General features: G+C 45.2%; 1 protein-coding gene across 4 annotated transcripts in view; it reads right to left on the bottom strand.

Moving 5' to 3' along the window:
- The window catches only part of topaz1 (testis and ovary specific TOPAZ 1), a 116567-nt gene that overhangs the window by 52852 nt on the left and 38494 nt on the right, over positions 1-25221 (bottom strand). For all 4 annotated transcript variants that reach the window (XM_070888959.1, XM_070888969.1, XM_070888971.1 and 1 more), the window contains exons 9-14: positions 22095-22220; positions 21669-21732; positions 11435-11586; positions 9429-9521; positions 7380-7495; positions 1474-1540 (exon numbers count right to left, since the gene is read on the bottom strand). In XM_070888959.1, the coding sequence (XP_070745060.1) occupies positions 1474-1540; positions 7380-7495; positions 9429-9521; positions 11435-11586; positions 21669-21732; positions 22095-22220 (618 nt within the window). The remainder of the gene's footprint in view (positions 1-1473; positions 1541-7379; positions 7496-9428; positions 9522-11434; positions 11587-21668; positions 21733-22094; positions 22221-25221) is intronic.

Genomic DNA, 25221 nt, shown 5'->3' with positions numbered 1-25221 from the left:
TCCCTGCTTTTGTACTCCATCCCCTTTGCAATAAAGGCCAAGATACCATTGGCCTTCCTGATCACTTGCTGTACCTGCATACTATCCTTTTGTGTTTCATGCACAAGTACCCCCAGGTCCCGCTGTACTGCGGCACTTTGCAATCTTTCTCCATTTAAATAATAACTTGCTCTTTGATTTTTCTGCCAAAGTGCATGACCTCACACTTTCCAACATTATATTCCATCTGCCAAATTCTTGCCCACTCACTTTGCCTGTCTATGTCATTTTGCAGATTTTTTTTAGTTTAAGAGAGAGTTTGTAGCACCTATTTGCATTACTGAGTTTATTTTTTCCTTTTCATGGTTTAGTGGGAAATAACTCAGTGCAGCTTCAACAACACTCAAGAAGCTCAACACTATCCAGGACAAAACAGCTCGCTTGATTGGCTGCCCATCCACCACTTTAAACATTCACTCCCTCCATCGCCGATGTACCATGGCTGTAGTGCATACCATCTACAAGATGCACTGCAGCAACTTAACAAGGCTTCTTCAGCAGCACCTCCCAAACCCTCCCTAACAGCACTGTGGGAGCACCTTCGCCACATGGATTGCAGCGGTTTAAGGCGGTAGCTCACACCACCTTCTCAAGGGCAATTAGGGATGGGCAATAAATGTTGGCCTTGCCAGCGACGCCCACATCCCAGGAACAAATTTTTTAAAAAGGCAGGATTCCGCAGATAACAACAAACTTCCAAGACAGAAACAAGTATTAAACATTTTTTCCATCCAAAAAATCAAAGAGATACTGTTCGGATACAAGATCATTTTTTTCAGTCTGTGAGCAGCATGTGCTTAAAACAAAGGTCTCCGAATGGGAACAGCTTTACTAGTTAACTTGGGAAAAAGGGCAGTTTTATGGGATGCAACAAGGGTAGATTGCAGGTGAAGTCTAGGCCGGATCTTTGATGAGAGAGGGAACTTTCTCCAGGTTGCGAGCATGCACTTTTGACTAAGAGAATGTCTAAAGGACAATTAAGAGGGTTCAGCTAGAGTTGCCAACTCTGGTTGGACATATTCCCGGAGGGTTCATCACATGACCTCCTGCCTCCAATTGCCCCACACGGCCAAATAGCCGTTCTTCCCCCCTATCTCCAATACTTTTATAACTAACAAAAGAAAAGGTTCAATGGAAAAAAACCCATCCAATTTACTTTATTGCCCCTATGATTATGCTCCTTAGTGCTGCTCGCAGCTGGATATTAATCTGTAACCTTTGAATATTCCAGGTCAATCCTGTAGCGTTGGCAACACCTAGTTCCAGCTGAAGGGTCTATTTATATGTCAGAATTTTCTGATTGTAGCACTTATAGTCACATCAGGCACAGCATAAGAAAACCTAAAGCACTCTTCATACTAATTTTACATAATTAACAGATTTTGGAATGCTGCTAAATGTATTTATTTTAAAAAGAGGAAAAAATCCACGCACCTCTATTTCAGCAATTGCAAAATTCAAGTCATATAGTCCTTCTGGTTCAGTTTGATGAGAAAGTAACCTGGAAGAGAAAAAATATAGAGGGCTCAATTTTCCCCAAGCCCGTTTTCTGGTGTATTGCTAGAGTTGTGCCGCTTATTTAGGTCAAGAAATGTGCCAGAAAAACATGTCCGAACTTCCCTGATGTTTGTGCTGTAATCTGGAGCTGCGCAGCGTGGGCAGTCGCTTCGCAGCAGGGGGGGGGGGCGGTGGAGCCTGCGCCGGAAAAAGCAGCCGGGCCTTCTGCACATGCGCAGGGAAAAAAACTGACGTTCTTGACGTCGCTGAAATGGCTGCGCATGCACAGTAGAGCTCCCAAAGGTCTTGTGTCCTCTCCTCTCTCTGTCCTCCTCACCCCCCCTTGAGTCTCGTGACCTCTCTCTCCCTTCCCCCTCCCCAAGCACCAAGACTTCAGATCGGCTGTCTGCGACCCTCTCCAGTCCCCGAGTGAGGTGCCTTCCTGGTCCGCTGTGGCCCCCCGAGTGAGTGCCGGTCAGTTTGCTCCCTCCCCCGCCGAGCTTCTCCGGTCCCAAGTGAGTGCCGGTCCAGGTCCGCTCCGCTCCCCGCCCCTAGCCCAGGCCGAATGGCCTCCGATTTACTTACCTGCGCCAATTTCTTTAACTCTCCGCAAGGGTTTTCTCGAGAGGCCACATACGCTGGCCTAAGTAGAAATGGAGTAACTATTAGCTGGCCAAAGTTCCCTAAATGGCCAGAATTGGCGTAGGTGGCTGGTTACGTCCCCTTTTGAGGAAACAAAAACTTGCCTCAAAAAAAATGTCACTAAATGAGTTATGCTGGTGCAAATTGATTGGGGAAACTGGGGATTTTTAATTTAGGCCAGAAAAAGCAGCCTGCTCAAAAAAAGAAACAGCGCAAATACCGGGTAAAATTGAGCCCATTGTATGTAACTTTCAAAAGTGAATTGGAGATATACTTGAAAAGGAAAAATTTACAGGGTTATGGGAAAAGAGCGGGGGGGATGCGGTGAAACTAATTGGATGACTCTTTCAAAGAGCCAACACAGGCATGGTGGGCTAACTGGTCGTCTTCTGTGCTGCATGATTCTATGTAAGCCTTTTAGAACATTTTTGAAAGTTACTAGCAAATCCTCTGGTGTTGCTCACAGTGAGTTGGAGGTGACATACATAAGAACATAAGAATTAGGAACAGGAGTAGGCCAAACAGCCCCTCGAGCCTGCTCCGCCATTCAACAAGATCATGGCTGATCTGGCCGTGGACTCGGCTCCACTTACCCGCCCGCTCCCCATAACCCTTATTTCCCTTATTGGTTAAAAATCTATCTATCTGTGATTTGAATACATTCAATGAACTAGCCTCAACTGCTTCCCTGGGCAGAGAATTCCACAGATTCGCAACCCTCTGGGAGAAGAAATTCCTTCTCAACTCGGTTTTAAATTGGCTCCCCCGTATCTTGAGGCTGTGCCCCCTAGTTCTAGTCTCCCCGACCAGTGGAAACTACCTCTCCGCCTCTATCTTGTCTATCCCTTTCATTATTTTTAATGTTTCTATAAGATCACCCCTCATCCTTCTGAACTCCAACGAGTAAAGACCTAGTCTACTCAATCTATCATCGTAAGGTAACCCCCTCATCTCCGGAATCAGCCTATTGAATCGTCTCTGTACCCCCTCCAAGGCTAGTATATCCTTCCTTAAGTAAGGTGACCAAAACTGCACGCAGTACTCCAGGTGCAGCCTCACCAATACCCGAGACAGTTGCAGCAGGACCTCTCTGCTTTTGTACTCCATCCCTCTCGCAATGAAGGCCAACATTCCATTCGCCTTCCTGATTACCTGCTGCACCTGCAAACTAACTTTTTGGGATTCATGCACAAGGACCCCCACGTCCCTCTGCATCACAGCATGTTGTAATTTCTCCCCATTCAAATATTCCCTTTTACAGTTTTTTTTTCCCCCCCAAGGCGGATGACCTCACATTTTCCGACATTGTATTCCATCTGCCAAACCTTAGCCCATTCGCTTAACCTATCGAAATCTCTTTGCAGCCTCTCTGTGTCCTCTACACAACCCGCTTTCCCACTAATCTTTGTGTCATCTGCAAATTGTGTTACACTACACTCTGTCCCCTCTTCCAGGTCATCTATGTATATTGTAAACAGTTGTGGTCCCAGCACCGATCCCTGTGGCACACCACTAACCACTGATTTCCAACCCAAAAAGGACCCATTTATCCCGAATCTCTGCTTTCTGTTAGCCAGCCAATTCTCTATCCATGCTAATACATTTCCTCTGACTCCGCGTACCTTTATCTTCTGCAGTAACCTTATCGAATGCCTTTTGGAAATCTAAATACACCACATCCATCGGTACACCTCTATCCACCATGCTCGTTATATCCTCAAAGAATTCCAGTAAATTAGTTAAACATGATTTCCCCTGCATGAATCCATGTTGCGTCTGCTTGATTGCACTATTCCTATCTAGATGTCCCGCTATTTCTTCCTTAATGATAGCTTCAAGCATTTTCCCCACTACAGATGTTAAACTAACCGGCCTATAGTTACCTGCCTTTTGTCTGCCCCCTTTTTAAAAAAAAACAGAGGCGTTACATTAGCTGCTTTCCAATCCGATGATACCTCCCCAGAGTCCAGAGAATTTTGGTAGATTATAACGAATGCATCTGCTATAACTTCCGCCATCTCTTTTAATACCCTGGGATGCATTTTATCAGGACCAGGGGACTTGTCTACCTTGAGATCCATTAACCTGTCCAGCACTACCCCCCTAGTGATAGTGATTGTCTCAAGGTCCTCCCTTCTCACATTCCCATGACCAGCAATTTTTGGCATGGTTTTTGTGTCTTCCACTGTGAAGACCGAAGCAAAATAATTGTTTAAGGTCTCAGCCATTTCCACATTTCCCATTATTAAATCCCCCTTCTCATCTTCTAAGGGACCAACATTTACTTTAGTCACTCTTTTCCGTTTTATATATCTGTAAAAGCTTTTACTATCTGTTTTTATGTTTTGCGCAAGTTTACTTTCGTAATCTATCTTTCCTTTCTTTATTGCGTTCTTAGTCATTCTTTGCTGTTGTTTAAAATTTTCCCAATCTTCTAGTTTCCCACTAACCTTGGCCACCTTATACGCATTGGTTTTTAATTTGATACTATCCTTTATTTCCTTGGTTATCCATGGCTCGTTATCCCTTCTCTTACCACCCTTCTTTTTCACTGGAATATATTTTTGCTGAGCACTATGAAAGAGCTCCTTAAAAGTCCTCCACTGTTCCTCAATTGTGCCACCGTTTAGTCTGTGTTCCCAGTCTACTTTAGCCAACTCTGCCCTCATCCCACTGTAGTCCCCTTTGTTTCAGCATAGTATGCTCATTTGAGAAACTACTTTCTCACCCTCAATCTGTATTACAAATTCAACCATACTGTGATCACTCATTCCGAGAGGATCTTTTACTAGGAGATCATTTACTATTCCTATCTCATTACACAGGACCAGATCTAAGATAGCTTGCTCCCTTGTAGGTTCTGTAACATACTGTTCTAAGAAACAATCCCGTATGGATTCTATTAATTCCTCCTCAAGGCTACCCCGTGCAATTTGATTTGACCAATCAATATGTAGGTTAAAATCCCCCATGATTACTGCCGTTCCTTTTTCACATGCCTCCATTATTCCCTTGATTATTGTCCGCCCCACCGTGAAGTTATTATTTGGGGGCCTATAAACTACGCCCACCAGTGACTTTTTCCCCTTACTATCTCTAATCTCCACCCACAATGATTCAACATTTTGTTCATTAGAGCCAATATCGTCTCTCACAACTGCCCCGATATCATCCTTTATTAACAGAGCCACCCCACCTCCTTTCCCTTCTTGTCTATCTTTCCGAATTGTCAGATACCCCTGTATGTTTAATTCCCAGTCTTGGCCACCCTGCAACCACGTTTCTGTAATGGCCACCAAATCATACCCATTTGTAATGATTTGTGCCGTCAACTCATATACTTTGTTTCGAATGCTGCGTGCGTTTAGGTAAAGTGTTTTAATACTAGTTTTTAAACCATGATTTTTAGTTTTGACCCCTCCTGCAGCCCCTTTAATTTCATACATATTGTCCCTTCCTATCACCTTGTGGTTTACACTTACCCCAGTGCTACTCTGCTCTGTTGCCTCCTGCCTTTTGCATCCTTTCTTGGAGTTCTGTTCATCTGAGCTCTCACCCACTTTAACTAGCTCAGAGCCCTCTCCTGGGTTCCCATCCCCCTGCCAAGCTAGTTTAAAGCCCTCCCAACCACACTATCAAAACCACCCACGAGAACATTGGTTCCGTCTCTGTTGAGGTGTAACCTGTCCGACTTGTACAGGTCCCACCTACCCCAGAAGCGGTACCAATTGTTCAGGAAACTAATGCCCTTCCTCCTACACCAATGCCCCAGCCACGTATTTATCTGACTAGCCTTCCTATTTCGACCCTCACTAGTACGTGGTACTGGCAGTAATCTCGAGATTACCACCTTTGAGGTCCTAGCTTTTAATCTTACTCCTAGCTCCCTAAACTCAGCTTTCAGGACCTCACCCCTCTTTCTACCTGTCGTTGGTACCAATGTGGACCACAACCACTGGCTGTTTCCCTTCCCTCCCCAGAATGCCCTGCAGTCGCTCAGTGACATCATTGACCCTTGCACCAGGGAGGCAACACACCAACCTGATGTCACTTTTGCTGCCGCAGAAGCACCTGTCTGCTCCCCTAACTATTGAATCTCCTATCACTATAGCCCTTCCCGTCTTCTTCCTCCCCCCCCTGTGCAGCTGAGCCACCCACGGTGCTGTAAACTTGGCCCTGGTTGCAAGGGAGGAGTGATTGGAAATGGGGGTGAGATTGACAATACATGAAATAATTTAGGAACGTAGTAATGTACAGCGCTAGATGTTGGTGTGTCTATCCTCCCAGGGAAAGATTTGCAGGATCTTGTGGAGACATCGTTGGTGGTATTTCTCCAGCGATTTGAGCATCGAAGCACTGACCACATTCGACCAACTCCGTTGGGTGGGCCAAATTGTCTGCATGCCCGACACAAGGCTCCCAAAGCAAGCGCTCTACTTGGAACTCCTACATGGCAGCGATCCCCAGGTGGGCAGAGGAAACGTTTCAAGAACGCCCTCAAAGCCTCCTCAATAAAGTGCAACATCCCCACCGACACCTGGGAATCCCTGGCCAAAGACCCTAATTGGAGGAAGAGCATCTGGGAGGACGCTGAGCACCTCGAGTCTCTTCGCTGAGAGCAAGCGCAGGCAGCGGAAGGAGCATGCGGCAAATCAGACTCTGCACCCACCCTTTCCTTCAACGACTGTCTGTCCCACCTGTGACAGAGACTGTAATTCCCATATTGACTGTACCTGAGAACTCACTTTTAGAGTGGAAGCAAATCTTCCCTCGATTTCAAGGGACTGCCTATGATGATGATGAAAAAAACCATTGTTGCCCATCTGGTGAGTCAGGTTTGTAACATATCTCCCAAAGACGGTATTTTTTATTGGTCCTCGAAAATAGCATTTCTTTACTTACTACAGATAAATACATTTGCCCACCCCACATTAACACAGTTAAATAAATCTCAGCATGTGATATGTGACACCAACAAATTAAAATAAAAACACTGCTTTCTTTAGCCCTCCTCTTCACTTGAAATAAGTCATTTATTTTCTATACATGCCCATTAATGTTATTAATCCTTCCAAGTTACAAACATAGCCCACATATACTGATCCAGCGACCACATCACCCAAGCGGAGACTCTTCAGTATTGTAGGCTTACAACTCTAACTAGACAAGTCTACGGAAGAACAAATTGAGCAACTGCTTACCTGGGTTTCAGTGCCACGATGGAATGTATTTCTTGGTGAGACACTTGCAGTTGATTCAGCACGTGTATCATGTTGTTAAACTGATCCAACTGGAGCTCAAGCCCTGCTTCCACAAGCTGAAAATGTTAACAAATTACTTTGTATGTTAAAAAGTCTTAAACACATCTAAAATATAATATTTGACACTTTCCTATTATTGCTTATCTCAAACGCAGATATTTAATTAGAAGTCCATTTGCAAATCTAAAATAAGCTGTGGCTCAGTGGGTAGCACTCTCACCTGAGTCAGAGGTTGTGGATTCAAACCTCACTCCAGAGACTTAAGCACAAAATCCAGGCTAACACTCCAGTGCAGTACCGAGGGAGTGCTGCACAGTCGGAGGTACCGTCTTTTCGAGGAGACCTTAAAACCAGGCCTCGTCTGCTCTCTCAGGTGGATATAAAAGATATTATGGCACTATTTCAAAGAAGAATAGGGCAGTTATCCCTAATGTCCTAGGGCCTATATTTATCCCTCAATCAACATCACTAAAAAAAACAGATCTGGTCATTATCACATTGCTGTTTGTGGGACCTTGCTGTGCGCAAATTGGTTGTCGCGTTTCCTACTTTACAACAGTGACTACACTTCAAAAGTACTAAACTAGCTGTAAAGCACTTTGGGACATCCTGACATCGTGAAAGGTGCTACAGGTACAACGTCCAAAATCTGGAATCCCCACTACCGAGTCCAGTCTGGTTTTTGGGTTTTTCTGGATTTCAGACCAAGAATATCATAGGAATCCTCAACCGAATTCGTGCCGGACCATGGCGAAGTCTGAAAATTCATTAAAATACGAAATCCGGCATGGATTAGGTCGAGTACTCTGGATTTCAGATTTGATATTCTAGTCTGTAATTCGGAATCCTCGACCGAATCCATGCCGGATTTTGGGTTTTGCCTCAAAAAGTCTAGTTTTCAGGCAATAATTCCGGATTCTGGACGACTCCATCAGCTATTCGCAAAATGTCCGGTTTTCAGAGTTCCGGATTTGGGACGTTGCACCTGTATATAAATGCAAGTCATTCATTTTATATTTCCGTCACTCTGGATAACACAAATCTTTAAAAACATTCCTAATATGTTCCCAGTGGGAGGGCAGAAGAGGGGAGAGGGGGGGGTGGAGGGAGGGGGGGGGTGGAGGGAGGGGGGGGGGTGGAGGAAGGGGGGGGTGGAGGGAGGGGGGGGTGGAGGAAGGGGGGGGTGGAGGAAGGGGGGGGTGGAGGAAGGGGGGGGTGGAGGAAGGGGGGGGTGGAGGAAGGGGGGGGTGGAGGAAGGGGGGGTGGAGGAAGGGGGGGGTGGAGGAAGGGGGGGTGGAGGAAGGGGGGGTGGAGGAAGGGGGGGTGGAGGAAGGGGGGGGTGGAGGAAGGGGGGGGTGGAGGAAGGGGGGGGTGGAGGAAGGGGGGGGTGGAGGAAGGGGGGGGTGGAGGAAGGGGGGGGTGGAGGAAGGGGGGGGTGGAGGAAGGGGGGGGTGGAGGAAGGGGGGGGTGGAGGAAGGGGGGGGTGGAGGAAGGGGGGGGTGGAGGAAGGGGGGGGTGGAGGAAGGGGGGGGTGGAGGAAGGGGGGGTGGAGGAAGGGGGGGTGGAGGAAGGGGGGGTGGAGGAAAGGGGGGTGGAGGAAGGGGGGTGGAGGAAGGGGGGGTGGAGGAAGGGGGGGTGGAGGAAGGGGGGGTCGAGGAAGGGGGGGGTCGAGGAAGGGGGGGTCGAGGAAGGGGGGGTCGAGGAAGGGGGGGTCGAGGAGGCGATGACGAGAGATGGCGAGAGAGAGCGAGCAACACAGGCAGGCATATACACACAACTTCTATTTGTATAACACCTTTAACGTAGTACAAGATCCCGCACACAAATCTGTTGTGTACTCAGTATTAAAGTATATGTAAGGAACAAATTCAATAAATATGATTTCTTCAAAGATAGTGTCAATTAGTGTAGCAAATCCTGTGTTTTATTTACAAAGCTACCATACTTCACTTCTTTCGCATGTATAACATGTGCAGCAGTTGCCCCTACCTTGCAGGTTATTTCTATGAGATTGGGAACCATGGCCCTCAAGTCTGTGGATGCCACAAGATCAAATACATTGAGTAAAATTTCACCATCTGGCTAGAAGAGAAAATGTTTACCGTATGTTTAGTAGTGTTCTGTTACCTGCACATTTCTATTTCAAACTTTCTTTGCTAATAGTTATAAAGAAAGGGTGAGGGACAATTATGTGATGTGACTAAAGAACCTGGGATTGTTCTCCTTGGAGCAGAGAAAGGTTAAGGTGAGATTTAATAAAGGTATTCAAAATTATGAAGAGTTTTGATAGATTAAATCGAGAGAAACTATTTTCATCGGCAGGAGGATTGGTAACTAGAGGATACAAATTAAAAATAATTGGCAAAACAGCCGGGGGGGAAATGTGGAGAAATAATTAATACGCGAGTTGTTCCGAGCTAGAATGCACTGCCTGAAAGAATGGTGGACGTAGAATAAACAACTTTGCAGGACTATGGGGAAGAGGGGAGTGGGACTAATTGGATCGCTCTTTCAAAGAGCCAGCACAGATACAATGGGCTGAATGGTCTCCTTCTGTGCTGTACGAGTTTAAGAAAATTAGATTTTCTTTTCGCTCTATATTACTAGTCTTTCTCTCCAATCGCCTATCTCTGCTCGTTTTCCCACTATAATTCTCTCCACTCTTCTCTCACTCTCTTAGTATGTCTTCCGCTCTTTCCCTGTGCCCTGCATATTTTCCCTAGTCAGCTCTGTTCACCTGACTTTCTCACTTATGCTTTCTCTCTTTTCGTCTATCTCTGCTGCATTCTGTATGTCTCCCAGCCATGCATGAGAGTACAGGAAGGTACTGGAAGGATTAGAAGGCGGGAGAGAGAAGTATGCACGGGTTATGAATTGTTGATTTGTTTTTGTTGGAATGAGTAAGGATGAACATAAGACAATTTTCAAGAACAGGGATAAGTGGGTCGAGGAGTAGGAGAAACGGAAAAGATGGCATAGGATCGGATATGGAGAAACGGTGATAAACTGGGTTGAGATCAATCAATGAAGCAGAGTTTTTAGCCAAAATGCCTTTGAGATTTCCTGTGTTTAAGTTCTGCTGCCATGAATGGGCTGCGACATGCATCAAGCTGGCAGACGGATACCTGCCGCAGGAAAATGTGCGAATCGCTGGGTTGCTTCTGTGTCAGTCTTCATTCAGCAATACTCATCTCCGCAATATTAGTCTACAGGTTTTTCAATGTTCTGAAAGCTGCTTAAGGAATGGGATCATGGCTCAAGATCCTAGCAGCAAGACACGAGACAGGGCACTCGGTGAACAGGAAAGCCCAACATGTTTCACAGAATTTGACATCTGGTGTCACCATGGGTCAATGTCTGAAAACTGAAATTGCTCGCAGCTTTTAAGAGAAAGCAAAGTGGCCAACCGAACGTCTAATAATAAATTAGGAGAGACTAACAAAATATTGGCAATGGAAACCTGCTGCCCAGACTTCTGTTCAGTAACACCATGACAGCTTTGAAGAAATAATCTTTGAGAAAAAACTAACTAGCTTGCGGAGTTTCAAAAGTTTCATGGGAAAGTTCCTGAAGTTTCGTGGGAAAGTTTCTTACCCAGTATTTCCTTGAAAAAGGAAACTTTGATGCACAGTTCCCAGAGGCTATCACCCTCCTACACATTTAACAATTCTACCTGGATACTTTTAAAGTTTTACTATTCAAAATTCAGTCAAGTAGATCAGCAATAAATTGCCACATCCTTAAAAGAGCAACTTGTCAACTTTCATGGTTTACAGGTCAAGGGTTATCATATTCAAAACTAACAGTGAGTGATAGCTAACTATCGGAGCCAGGATTTAGTATACAACACTGATCATACAGAGAGCAGAGACAGATACCTCCTTGTTCATTGAATCAGTCAGCTCTTCATTTCTCATTGCTTTGTACATTATCTATTACTGAGGTAGGGCAATTTATTAACTTCAATTTGGATTAATAATAAAATGATTACTCACCAACACCTTCATGATTATGGCCATATTGAGCAGTTCAAAAAGGCTTTGCAACTTACGCATTTTCAACAATGCGAAAAGTAGTCTGTTCATCACTTGGGAACTGTAATAAATGCCAGGCTGAAAATTTCTGTAGCAACTTCTAAATATTCTTACTGAATGGAAAAAAAATAAACAATGCGTCATTATCTGCAGGGTTGGGAAGCATTTGTTCTTTCTTCGATAATTTTCCCATGCTTTCAGCCATATTATTACCCTCAATCGATGGGGCAAGACTTTCCACCCCACCTCACCAGGAGCCACACATTGCAAAACGACTCCTCCAAGGCTTCCCAATTAAAATTGGTCAAACTGGGAAGCCCAAGATAGATCAGTCAGTGCTAAGCATTGAACTCTGACCTTACTTACCAGGACTCACCGCTCTTGTGCTGAAGCCTTGGCAAATTCTTCACACCCAAACAAATGGCTGAAAGCACTGTGGATGATGTACCTCAACCAGCAGTAACCTGCCAAAATCTTGCCAGAAGATGACTAATCTTTACACTTAGATGGCTTTGACTAAAAGAATCATAGAATCTTATAGCACAGGAGGCCACCATTCAGCCCATCGTGCCTGTGCTGGCTCTTTGAAAGAGCTGTCCAATTAATCCCACCCTCCCCCACGGTCTTTCCCCATAGCTCTGCAAATCTTACCTTTTCAAATATTTACCTAATTCAGTTTTGAAAGTTACTACTGAATCGGCTTCCTCCACCCTTTCAGGCAGCGCATTCCAGGTTTCAGAAAATCTGAGGTCAATTATTCTCTTAGTGTGGGTTCCATCTTTCATATTAGGCAATGCAACCCAGGGGACATGAAAAATGGGCATTTTAATTACTTTCAAATCCAAAATATGGGGTTTCTTAGTTAGTAGCAGAGTGAATACATTAAAAATGGGATAGAACAAGCAGAAGGGATTACTTTTCTTTTTGCATTTTTCCAGCTGCGCAAGGTTACAATTACAGTACTAAAACTACTCCTGACATCTGGCTATTTCAATACTAGATTTTATTTTAAGCACTACAGTGAGAGTCAAAACTTTAAAACAGTGAGGTGAGAGAGAGCTTGGAATTCCTTGAATTATGCTGGGCCTCAAGGTTTTAAAAATTGAATAAGGCGTCTTCATCCAAAATTATATTTCAATTAAATTGTCTTCCTCCAAAAAACAATAAAATACCTCGTCAACTTCAAAAACAAAATGGTCACAATTGCCATAGCCTTCTCAGGGCACCCGACGATGTGCAATCAATGCAGCCTTGTCAGTATGGCCCACATCTTGAGAACATGCAGAGAGTGGTGAAGATACTATCCTGGGAGACCTAGTTCTTGCCACTGGCCAGACAGATTGCAGAGTCTTTTTCAATCCTGTATTTCCTACGTTCAGTATTCCTCTGCTCGAGCAGCGTATTCTAGGTCGGTGTTTTTGCTCCACATGAGCCTCCTCCCACCCTACTTCATCTCACTCTATGAACATACCCTTCTATTCCCGTCTCCATCGTGTGTTTATCTAGCTTCCCCTTAAATGCATCATTGCTATTCACCTCAACCACTGCCTGTGGAGTTCCACATCATCAGCACTCTCTGGGTTCTTCTGAATTCCCTATTGGATTTTTTGGGCTCAATTTTGGTCCACCCCTTTTTTCAGCGCACTTAACGGAGATGCGCCACTTTTCTCCGTTGATAAGTGCGCCGGAAAAAAAAAAAAAAAAAAAAATCGCTCCCCACTTTGGCCGCTGTCTGGCCTCTCCTCAGTCGTCGCGCAGCGTGGCCAGTCGAGTCGGGGGCAGAGCCAGTGTCCTGCGCTGAAAACAGTGCCGGGACGTCTGCACATGCGCATTGGAGTCGGGTCGCGATGTCCGCGCATGCTCAGTAGCGCCGAAATTTGGCAATCGGCCATTTTTTAAAGGAATCGCAGCTGCTTGTGTTTTACTGTCTGGTGAGTTTGCTTTCTGCAGCCTGTGTGCGCTCCGATGTCGGCAGTTCCCGCCCCTATCCCTGGCCAAGTGGTCTCCCGGTCGTCCCGCCCCTATCCCTGGCCGAGTGGTCTTCCGGTCGTCCCGCACCTATCCCAGGACGAGTGGCCTCCCGCACCGGCCGACCTGCTGTTGAAGTAGCTGCTTGTGTTTTGCCCTTGCTGCAGCCTGTCCGGTGAGTTTGCTTCCTGCAGCCTGTGTGTGCCTTCCCGAGCCAAGTTTCCAGATGAAGGTAGGACTTAGTTTTATTTTTTATTTCTTCTTGAATGCTTATTACTTTTTGTGCTTTGTAAGTCTTGGTGCAAGGTCCTCTCCGCTTCCCTTCCCTACCCTAGCCCAAGCCGAATGTACCTACCTGCGCTGATTTCTTAACTCTCCGCAAGGATTTTCTGAAGTGGCCACATAAGCTGGCCGAAGGAGAATTGGAGTAACTATTAGCTGGCCAAAGTGACCTAAATGGCCAAAACTGGCATAGGTGGCTGGTAACACCCGCTTTTAAGAAAAAAAAACTTTTAAAAATCCTAACTAACTCACTTATACTGGCGCAAATTGAATGTGCAAAATCAGAATTTTTAAGATACTCCAAAAAAAACAGAGCAACTTCTGGCCAAAATTGAGCCCATTAATCTTATATTTACTGCCCCTAGTTTTGGACTTGCCCACAAGTGGAAACATCCTACTACCTCTCCCCCAACATAACTTCTAACATAGACATAGAAAATAGATGCAGGAGTAGGTCATTCGGCCCTTCGAGCCTGCACCACCATTCAATATGATCATGCACTTCAGTACCCCATTTCTGCTTTCTCTCCATACCCCTTGATCCCTTTAGTCATAAGGGCCACATTTAACTCCCTTTTGAATATATCGAACGAACTGGCCTCAACAACTTTGTGGTAGAGAATTCCACATGCTCACAACTCTGAAGAAGTTTCTCCTCATCTCGGTCCTAAATGTCTTACCCCTTATCCTTAGACTGTGACCCCTGGTTCTGGACTTCCCCAACATCAGGAACATTCTTCCTGCATCTAACCTGTCCAATCCCACCAGAATGTTATATGTTTCAATGAGATCCCCTCTCATTCTTCTAAATCCCACTGAATATAAGCCCAGTCGACCCAGTCTTTCTTCATGTGTCAGTCCCGCCATCCCGGGCATCAGTCTGGTGAACCTTTGCTGCACTTCCTCAATAGCAAGACTGTCCTTCCTCAGATTAGGAGACAAAAACTGTACACAATATTCAAGGTGTGGCCTCACCAAGGCTCTGTACAACTGCAGTAAGACCTCCCTGCTCCTATACTCAAATCCTCTCGCTATGAAAGCCAACATGCCATTTGCCTTCTTCACCACCTGCTGTACCTGTATGTCAACTTTCAATGACTGATGTACCATGACACCCAGGTCTCGTTGCACCTCCCCTTTTACTAATCTATCACCATTCAGATAATAATCTGCCTTCGTGTTTTTACCACCAAAGTGGATAACCTCACATTTATCTACATTATACCGCATCTGCCATATATTTGCCCATGCACCTAACCTGTCCAAGTCACTCTGCAGCCTTTTAGCATCCTCCTCACAGAGCTCACTGCCACTCAGCTTAGTGTCATCTGCAAACTTGGAGATATTACATTCAATTCCTTCGTCTAAATCATTAATGTATATTGTAAATAGCTGGGGTCCCAGCACTGAACCTTGCGGTACTCCACTAATCACTGCCTGCCATTCTGAAAAGGTCCCGTTTATTCCTACTCTTTGCTTCCTGTCTGCCAACCAGTTCGATATCCACGTCAATACATTACCCCCAATACCATGTGCTTTAATTTTGCATACTAATCTCTTGTGTGGGACCTTGTCAAAAGCCTTTGGAAAGTCCAAATACACCACATCCACTGGTTCTCCCTTATCCACTCTACTAGTTACATCCTCAAAAAATTCTAGAAGATTTGTCAAGCATGATTTCCCTTTCATAAATCCATGCTGACTTGGACCGATCCTGTCACTGCTTTCCAAATACATCTTTAATAATTGATTCCAACATTTTCCCCACCACCGATGTCAGGCTGACCGGTCTATAATTCCTTGTTTTCTCTCTCCCTCTTTTTTTAAAAAAAAAAGTGGTGTTACATTAGCTACCCTCCAGTCCATAGGAATTGATCCAGACTCTATAGAATGTTGGAAAATGACCACCAATGCATCCACTATTTCTAGGGCCACTTCCTTAAGTACTCTGGGATGCAGACTATCAGGCCCTGGGGATTTATCGGTCTTCAATCCCATCAATTTTCCGAACACAATTTGCTGACTAATAAAGGATTTCCTTCAGTTCCTCCTTCTCGCTAGACCCTCGGACCCCTAGTATTTCCGGAAGGTTATTTGTGTCTCCCTTAGTGAAGACAGAACCAAAGTATTTGCTCAATTGGTCTGCCATTTCTTTGTTCCCCATTATAAATTCACCTGTTTCTGACTGTAAGGGACCGACATTTGTCTTCACTAATCTTTTTCTCTTCACGTATCTGTAGAAGCTTTTGCAGTCAGTTTTTATGTTCACTGCAAGCTCCCTCTCATATTCTATTTTCTCCCTCCTAATTAAACCCTTTGTCCTCTTCTGCTGAATTCTAAAATTCTCCCAGTCCTCAGGTTTGCTGCTTTTTCTGGCCAATTTATATGCCTCTTCCTTGGAATTAACACTATCTTTAATTTCCCTTGTTAGCCACGGTTGAGCCACCTTCCCCGTTTTATTTTTACTCCATTCAAGGATGTACAATTTTTGCCATTGCCTATCCACCGTCAATCCTTTAAGTATCACTCGCCAGTCTATTCTAGCCAATTCACGTCTCATACCATCGAAGTTACCTTGTCTTAAGTTCAGGATCCTAGTCTCTGAATTAACTGTGTCACTCTCCATCTTAATAAAGAATTCAACCATATTATGGTCACTCTTCCCCAAGGGGCCTCGCACAACAAGATTGCTATTTAATCCTCAGTCATTACATATCACCCAGTCTAGGATTTCATGCTCATGTATCCCTCCTGAATGCTTTTAGATCTAGGATATCCCACATCACCAGCACAGGCACGGTGGACCGAATGGCCTCCTTCTGCGCAGTATCACAATGATTATATATGTAATACACATAGCTAGTCTAAGGTCCTGTGCCCATTTTCTGTATTTGCCTGACTGATTCTTGAACCACTCTTATTTATTTGCCCCACTCTTGCAGATTCAGGTCCACTCTGTCACAGTGCATTCATTCCAAACTGTACGTACCCCTTTTGCCTTTCCAACACAAACTCACTGTTACCATCTTAGTCAGTTGAATGCTCACAGCTAAAATAGCCTCTCGTTTGGACACCCATTTATTTATCATCTATAAAAATCATTTGATGATTTACTCAGGAACGTACTCGACTCTCTTTCATTTCTCAAAACTCTGACGTCATAATAGTGCTAAAGCCTTCTTTGTTCTAATTCTGGCCTCGCGCATCCCCGATTTCAGTCACTCCACCATTCTTGGTCATGCCTTCAGCTGCCTGGGCTCCATGCTCTGCAACTCTCTCCCTAAACCTCTCTTCCTCTATCTCCTCCTTTAAGACTCTCTCTTTGGCCAAGCTTTTGATCACCTGACCTAATATCTCGTTCTGTGGCTCGGTGTCAAATTTTGTTTGATAACGCTCCCGTGAAGCACCTTGGGACGTTTTACTACTTGAAAGGCGCTATATAAATACAAGCTTTGCTGATCATTACTAATGTACTGCAGAAAGCACAATACAATTACATCAACAGAACAGACGGCAGTCACCCTACGATGGCCTAAACACAATCTATAACCAAAAAACAACTATTTATCCACAAGGATAGTACATACAAATTTAATAAACAATGACTTGAAAGACCAGTATAACAGGCTACTGGCAAAGTGATAATGGCCAAGCCAGTATAGGATGACAGTGGGATTTCCAGGCATTCTAGAACACAAAAAATAAGAGCAGGCCATTCAGCCCTTCGAGCCTGCACCGCCATTCAATAAAACCATGGCTGACCGTCAACCTCAACTCCACCTTCCCACACCATCCCCATATCCTTTCATTCCATTAATATCCAAAAATCTCCATCATCACACAAAAGGGTGCAAAAGGCTTTGCAATGCACAATCTCCCACTAAGACAGCAAGATAGTTTTCCTCTCTGGAAGTTACCAATTTTAAGATGTGATTCAAGGTTTTTGGAAGAGAATAATCTTAGAATTTCTACCATCCAATACTGATTTTGAACAAGAACTCTCATTCCATATAGTATTCCCAATTGAAATGCAGTCAATGTGAATTAGTTATAACTAGTCAGGTATGGTAGCATAGTGGTTATGTTACTGGATTAGTAGAGGCCTGGACTAATGATCCAGAGACATGAGTTCAAAGGGCACTGGGGAATTTAAATTCAGTTAGTTTAATAAATCTGAAATTAAAAAAAAAATAGTATCAGTAATGGTGACTATGAAACTATCGGATTGTCGTAAAAACCCATCTGGTTCACGAATGTCCTTTAGGGAAGGAAATCTGCCATATTTACCTGGTCTGGCCTATATGTGACTCCAGACCCACTCTTAACTACGCTCTGAAATGGCCTAGCAAGCCACTCAGTATCAAACCGCTACAAAATACAATCAGAATAAAACCGGACGAAACACTGGATTCGGACATGACAAAGGCACACCCAGCCCAGTCCGACTTGCAAAGTCCTCAATATCATTATAGGCGGTCCCTCGAACAAGGATGACTTGTTTTCACAAGAGTTCACAGATGTTTCAATGAAGGACCCGCTGTTCCAGTCCTGAACTCCAGTTGAGGGGGGTGGAAGATGCCTGTGCATGGATTTTTTTTTAACGTGTGGTGACTATTGCACATCAGCCACCACAGGCACAACAGAGCTAGGCCTTTATCTAGTGGCAAGGGTTGAGCCAGGACGACTGAAGACCTGCTCTGCTGCACGGTCCTAGTGCGCACACATATCGCAGTGTGAATAGGCCCGTGCTGCCCCTGGGCCCTCGGCTCTTCTGAGCCCCATACTCTCATTCGCCGCATCTCTGCCACGATGTTCCAGGGCCCTGCGCTCCAGCTCTATTTATAGCCCCAACCTGCGGTGGTGTTCTCAGAGGTCGGGGCAGCCCACGATGCCTGGGGACTAGCAGACTAGTCAAGCAACAGTCTGCATAGTCATAGTCACAGAATCATACATTTCAGCCAATGTCCCATTGTCCTCCATCACCATCCCTGTGTATGTCCTGTCCCACATACAGGACAGACCCACCAGAGGTGGCAGCACAGTGGTGTACAGTCAGGAGGGAGTGGCCCTGGGAGTCCACAACATTGACTCCGGACCCCGTGAAGTCTCATGGCTTCAGGCCAAGCATGGGCAAAGAAACCTCCTGCTGATTACCATCTCCCGCCTGTTATGTATGTAACTATTAATACTTGCCACCAGAGGGCGCGACTGTTGGAGTCCTAAGGGTCACCTGCACACACGTGCAGGGCCAGTATAAAAGGTTGGCTGCCATGTTGTTTAGGCACTCTGGAGTTGTCATAAAGACTAAGGTCACACTAAGTTTAGCTCACAGTACTCAGCCTCGTGGAGTTCTATACACAACACCGCCCTCCCTCAGCTAATGAATCAGTACTCCTCCATGTTGAACAACACTTGGAAGAAGCACTGAGTTTCTGCAAGGGCACAGAATGTACTCTGGGTGGAAAACTTTAATGTCCATCACCAAGAGTGGCTTGGTAGCACTACAACTGACCAAGCTGGCCGAGTCCTGAAGGACATAGCTGCCAGACTGGGTATGTAGTGAGAGAACCAACACAAGGGGAAAAACCAACTTGACCTCGTTCTCACACAATCTACCTGTTGCAGATGCATCTGTCCATGACGGTATTGGCAGCAGTGACCACCACAGAGTCTTTGTGGAGACGAAGTCCCAACTTCATACTGAGGACACCCTCCATCGTGCTAAATGGGATAGATTCAGAACAGATCTAGCAGCTCAAAACTGGGCATCCATGAGGCACTGTGGGCCATCAGCTGCAGCAGAATTGCATTCCAACACAATCTGTGACCTCACGGACCGGCCTATCCCTCACTCTACCATTACCATCAAGCCAGGGGACCAACCCTGGTCCAACGAGGAGTGTAGATGAGCATGCCAGGAGCAGTACCAGGCATACCTAAAAAGGAGGTGCCAACCTGGGGAAGCTGCAACACAGGACTACATGCTTGATAAACAGCGGAAGCAGAATGCTAAGAGAGCTAAGCGATCCCACAACCAACAGATCAGATCAAAGCTCTGCAGCCCGGCCACATCCAGTCGTGAATGTGGTGGACAATTAAACAACTAACGGGAGGAGGCGGCTCTATGAATATCCCCATCTGCAATGTTGGTGGAGCCTAGCACGCAAATGCAAAAAACAAGGCTGAAGCATTTGCAACCATCTTCAGCCTGAAGTGCAGAGGGGATGATCCATATCGGCCTCCTCCTGAGGTCCCCACCGTCACAGAAGCCAGTCTTCAGCCAATTTGATTCATTCCACACGGTATCAAGAAACGGCTGAGCGCACGGGATACAGCAAAAGCTATGGGCCCCGACAACATCTCAGTCGTCGTGCTGAAGACTTGTGCTTCAGAACTAGCCACGCCGCTAGTCAAGCTGTTTCAGTACAGTTACAACACTGGTACCACCCAACAATGTGGAAAACTGTCCAGGTATCTCCTGTCCACAAAAAGCAGGACAAATCCAATCCGGCCAATTACTGCCCCATCAGTCTACTCTCAATCAGAAAAATGATGGGACGTGTCGTTGACTGTGTTATCAAGCGGCACTTACTCAGCAATAACCTGCTCACTGATGCTCAGTTTGGGTTCCGCCAGGACCACTCGGCTCCAGACCTCACTAGAGCCTTGGTCCAAACATGGACAAAAGAGCTGAATCCCAGAGGTGAGATGAGTGTGACTGCCTTTGCCATCAAGGCAACATTTGACTGGGTGTGGCATCAAGGAGCCCTAGTAAAATTGAAGTCAATGGGAATCATGGCAAAAACTCTCCACTGGCTGGAGTCATACCTAGCACAAAGGAAGATGGTTGTGGTGGTTGGAAGTCAATAATCTTAGTCCCAAGACATCGCTCCAGGAGTTCCTCAGGACAGTGTCCTCAGCCCAACCATCTTCAGCTGTTTCATCAATGACCTCCCCTCCATCACAAGGTCAGAAGGGGGATGTTCGCTGATGACTGCAGCGTTCAGTTCCATTTGCAACTCCTCAGATAATGAAGAGTCCAAGGCTGTATGCAGCAAGACCTGGACAACATTCAGGCTTGGCCTGATAAGTGGCAAGTAACATTCGCATCACAAGTGTGCCAGACAATGATCATCATTAACAAGTGAGAGTCCTTGACATTCAATGGCATGACCATCACCGGAACTCCCACCATCAACATCCTGGGGTGTCTCCATTGATCAGAAACTTAACTGGACTTGGTCCATAAATACTGTGGCTACTAGAGCAGGTCAGAGGCTGGGTAGTCTGTGGCGAGTGTTTCACCTCCTGACTCCCCAAAGCCTTTCAAACATCTTCAAGGTACAAGTCAGGAGTGCGATGTAATACTCTCCACTCGCCTGGATGAGTCCAGCTCCAACAAGACTCAAGAAGCTCGACACGATCCAGGACAAAGCAGCCCGCTTGATTGGCATCCCATCCAACACCTCAAACATTCACTCCCTCCATCATAGCTGCAGTGTGTACCGTCTACAAGATGCACTGCAGCAACTAACCAAGGTTCCTTCGACAGCACCTCCCAAACCCGCACTCTCTACCACCGAGGAGGAGAAAGGCAGCAGGCGCATGGGAACACCATCACCTCCAAGTTCCCTCCAAGTCACACACCATCCAAACTTGGAAATATATCGCTGTTTCTTCATCGCTGGGTCAAAATCTTGGAACTCCCTTCTTATTAGCACTGTGGGAGTACCTTCACTGTATAGACTGCAGCAGTTCAAGGCGGTAGCTCACCACCGTCTTCTCAAGGGCAATTAGGGATGGGCAATAAATGTTGGACTTGCCAGCAACATCCACATCCCAGGAATGAATTTTTTAAAATGCTACAATTCTGTTAAATACCAATGAGGAAAATTACACTGATAAAAGCATCATAGAAAATGGCACTTAGCAAGCTTATTCCTACCTGCACGTATTAAGAGATATGGATTACTGGTCTCCGTGAACCTCTGAACAATCTCCATACAAAACTGGAAAAATGTAAAATGAATGAGTGAAAGAAAGTTTCAGTGGCTCATCCTGCAATCAGATCTAAAAAAAGGTCAATGCGTATGTTCAGGCAAACATCTCTTCATTTACACAATTCAAGTGTGAAAGTCACAGATATTAATGGGAAAAAGATTCATCACATTGTATTACAATTATTTCCTGGACGGTGATTCAAATTTCGATTGAATATTTTCAAAATAACTAAATACTAAAACTAATTATCTGTTACGCAGATAAATTATTACTAAAGAGAACAGAACCCGGTAAGACACAGATCTACAAAAGGTACTACAGCTTAGAAAGTACAGTGAAAATCAATAGCATCAAGAAATAATGCATTTACTTTCTCATCTCCTTTTTTAACTTCATGTCCAAACCAACATGGTTTTCTAAAGCAGCCTTTAACTGTGGTGAAATAAAATCGACAGTAACCAGATGGTAGTGCAGTCTGCTCCAATGGGTAACTAAACTGGAAATAATGATAACACAATTTAATCTCTGAATCACTTGCAATGTTTCACATTAAAGAATGCAACACTCATGCTCAAATTAACCAATTGCTTTTAAAAACAGATTGCAAGAGCTTCTACAAGTATGTAAAAAGGAAGAGAGAGTAGCAAAAGTAAACATTAGTCCCTTAGAGGATGAGGCAGGAGAAATTATGGGGAATAAGGAAATGGCAGAAATGTTAAACAAATATTTTGTATCTGTCTTCACAGTAGAAGACGCAAAAAGCATACCTAATATGGTGAGAAACCAAGAGTCTAATGAGAATGAGGAACTTAATGTAATTAATATAAGTAGAGAAAAAGTACTAGAGAAACTAATGGGACTAATAGCCAACAAATTTTCTGGATCTGACGGCCTACATCCTAGGGTTCTAAAAGAGGCTGCTGAAGAGATAGTGAATGCAAAATTCCCTGGATTGTAGAACGATCCCAGCGGATTGGAAGGGAGCAAATGTAACACTGCTATTTAAGAAAGGAGGGAGAGAGAAAACAAGGAACTATTGACCAGTTAGTCTGACATCAGTCATCAGGAAAATGCTGGAATCCATTGTTAAGGAAGTGATATAAGGGCACTTAGAAAATCATAACATGATTAAGCAGAGTCAACATGGTTTTATGAAAGGGAAATCGTGTTTGACAAATTTTTAGAGTTTTTTGAGCAGGGTAGATAAAGGGGAACCAGTGGATGTACAGGTTGAGAGTCCGAAATTCGGAATGTTCTGGAATCCGGGCCGATCCATGGTGGGGTCGTCCAGAAACCGGAAATTATTCCGAAATCCGAACTCCTCCCCCTCCCCCACACCTGACTGTCTCTCGCTCGCGCTCCCTCCCCCCACACCTGGGTCGCCCGACCTCCCCACAGCCCCCCCCCCCACCCCGCCGTCCGATCTTCCCACGCACCCCCCACCCCGCCTCAGCCAGCCAAACTCCCCCCCTGCATCGGCCGCCCAACCTTCCCCCACCCCGCCCTGGCCGTCCGACATCCCCCACCTTGGCCCCTGACCTCCCCCTCCCCACCCCTTACCTCGGCCGCCCGACCACCACACCCCTCCCAACGTCCCCCCGCCTCGGCAACGACTTCCGTCCCCCCCACCCTACCCCAATCTCGGCCACTCAGCCTTCCCACCTTACCTCGCCCACCTGACCCCCTCCCCTTCCCTATCTACCTTGGCCCAGAAATCCGGAAATAAGCGAAATTCGGAACGGCCTCGGTCCCGAGGTTTCCGAATTTCAGACACTCTAACCTGTAGTATATTTAGATTGCCTAAAGACATTCGATAAGGTACCACATAAAAGGTTATTGCACAAGATAAGGAATCATGGGATTGGTGGTAATGTAGTAGCATGAATAGAGGATTGGTTAACAGACAGAAAACAGAGAGTAGGGATAAACGGGTCTTTTTCAGGTTGGCAGGCTGTAACTAGTGGGGTGCCGCAAGGATCAGTGCTATTTACAATATATCTTAATGACCTAGATGAAGAGAACGAGTATAATGTATCCAAGTTTTCTGACGACACAAAGCTGGGTGGGATAGTAAGCTGCGAGGAGAACACAAAGATTGTATTAGGGATGGTTTTCTAGGCCGAGTGCATTAGTGATGGTTTTCTAGACTAATATGTCGAGGAACCAACCAGGGAGCTGGCCATCCTAGACTGGGTGATGTGTAATGAGAAGGGACTAATTAGCAATCTTGTTGTGCGAGGCCCCTTGGGGAAAAGTGACCATAATATGGTAGAATTCCTTATTAAGATGGAGAGTGACAAAGTTAATTCAGAAACTAGGGTCCTGAACTTAAGGAAAGGTAACTTCGACGGTATGAGGCGTGAATTGGCTAGAATAGACTGGCAAAGGATACTCAAAGGGTTGACGGTGGATAAGCAGTGGCAAACATTTAAAGATCACATAGATGAACTTCAGCAAATGTACATCCCTATCTGGAGTAAAAATAAAACTGGGAAGATGGCTCAACCATGGCTAACAAAGGAAATTAAGGATAGTGTTAAAGCCAAGCAAGAGGCATATAAATTGGCTAGAAAAAGCAACAAACCTGAGGACTGGGAGAAATTTAGAATTCAACAGAGGAGGACTAAGGGTTCAATTAAGAGGGGGAAAATAAGAGTACGAGAGGAAGCTTGCAGGGAATATAAAAACTGACTGCAAAAGCTTCTATAAATATGTGAAGAGAAAAAGATTAGTAAAGACAAACGTAGGTCCCTTGCAGTCGGATTCAGGTGAAATTATAATGAGGAACAAAGAAATGACAGACCAAATGAACCAGTACTTCGGTTATGTCTTCACGAAGGAAGACACAAATAACCTTCCGAAGCTTCTAGGGGACAGTGGGTCGAGTGAGAAGGAGGAACTGAAGGATATCCTTATTAAGCGGGAAATTGTGTTAGGGAAATTGATGGGATTGAAGGCCGATAAATCCCCGGGACCTGATAGTCTGCATCCCAGAGTGCTCAAGGAAGTGGCCCTAGAAATAGTGGATGCATTGGTGATCATTTTCCAACAGTCTATCGACTCTGGATCAGTTCCCATGGACTGGAGGGTAGCTAATGTAACACCACTTTTTAAAAAAGGAGGGAGAGAGAAAACGGGTAATTATAGACCGGTTAGCTTGACATCAGTAGTGGAGAAAATGTTGGAATCAATCATGAAGGATGAAATAGCAGCGCATTTGGAAAGCAGTGACAGGATCGGACCAAGTCAGCATGGATTTATGAAAGGGAAATCATGCTTGACGAATCTTCTGGAATTTTTTGAGGATGTAACTAGCAGAGTGGACGAGGGAGAACCAGTGGATGTGGTGTATTTGGACTTTCAAAAGGCTTTTGACAAGGTCCCGCGCAAGAGATTGTTGTGCAAAATCAAAGCACATGGTATTGGGGGTAATATACTGACGTGGTTAGGGAACTGGTTGGCAGGCAGGAAGCAGAGAGTCGGGATAAACGGGTCCT

This window comes from Pristiophorus japonicus, chromosome 1 (genome assembly GCF_044704955.1).
Source record: "Pristiophorus japonicus isolate sPriJap1 chromosome 1, sPriJap1.hap1, whole genome shotgun sequence".
NCBI lineage: Eukaryota > Metazoa > Chordata > Chondrichthyes > Pristiophoridae > Pristiophorus > Pristiophorus japonicus.
This window is presented reverse-complemented; position numbering and strand designations above follow the sequence as displayed.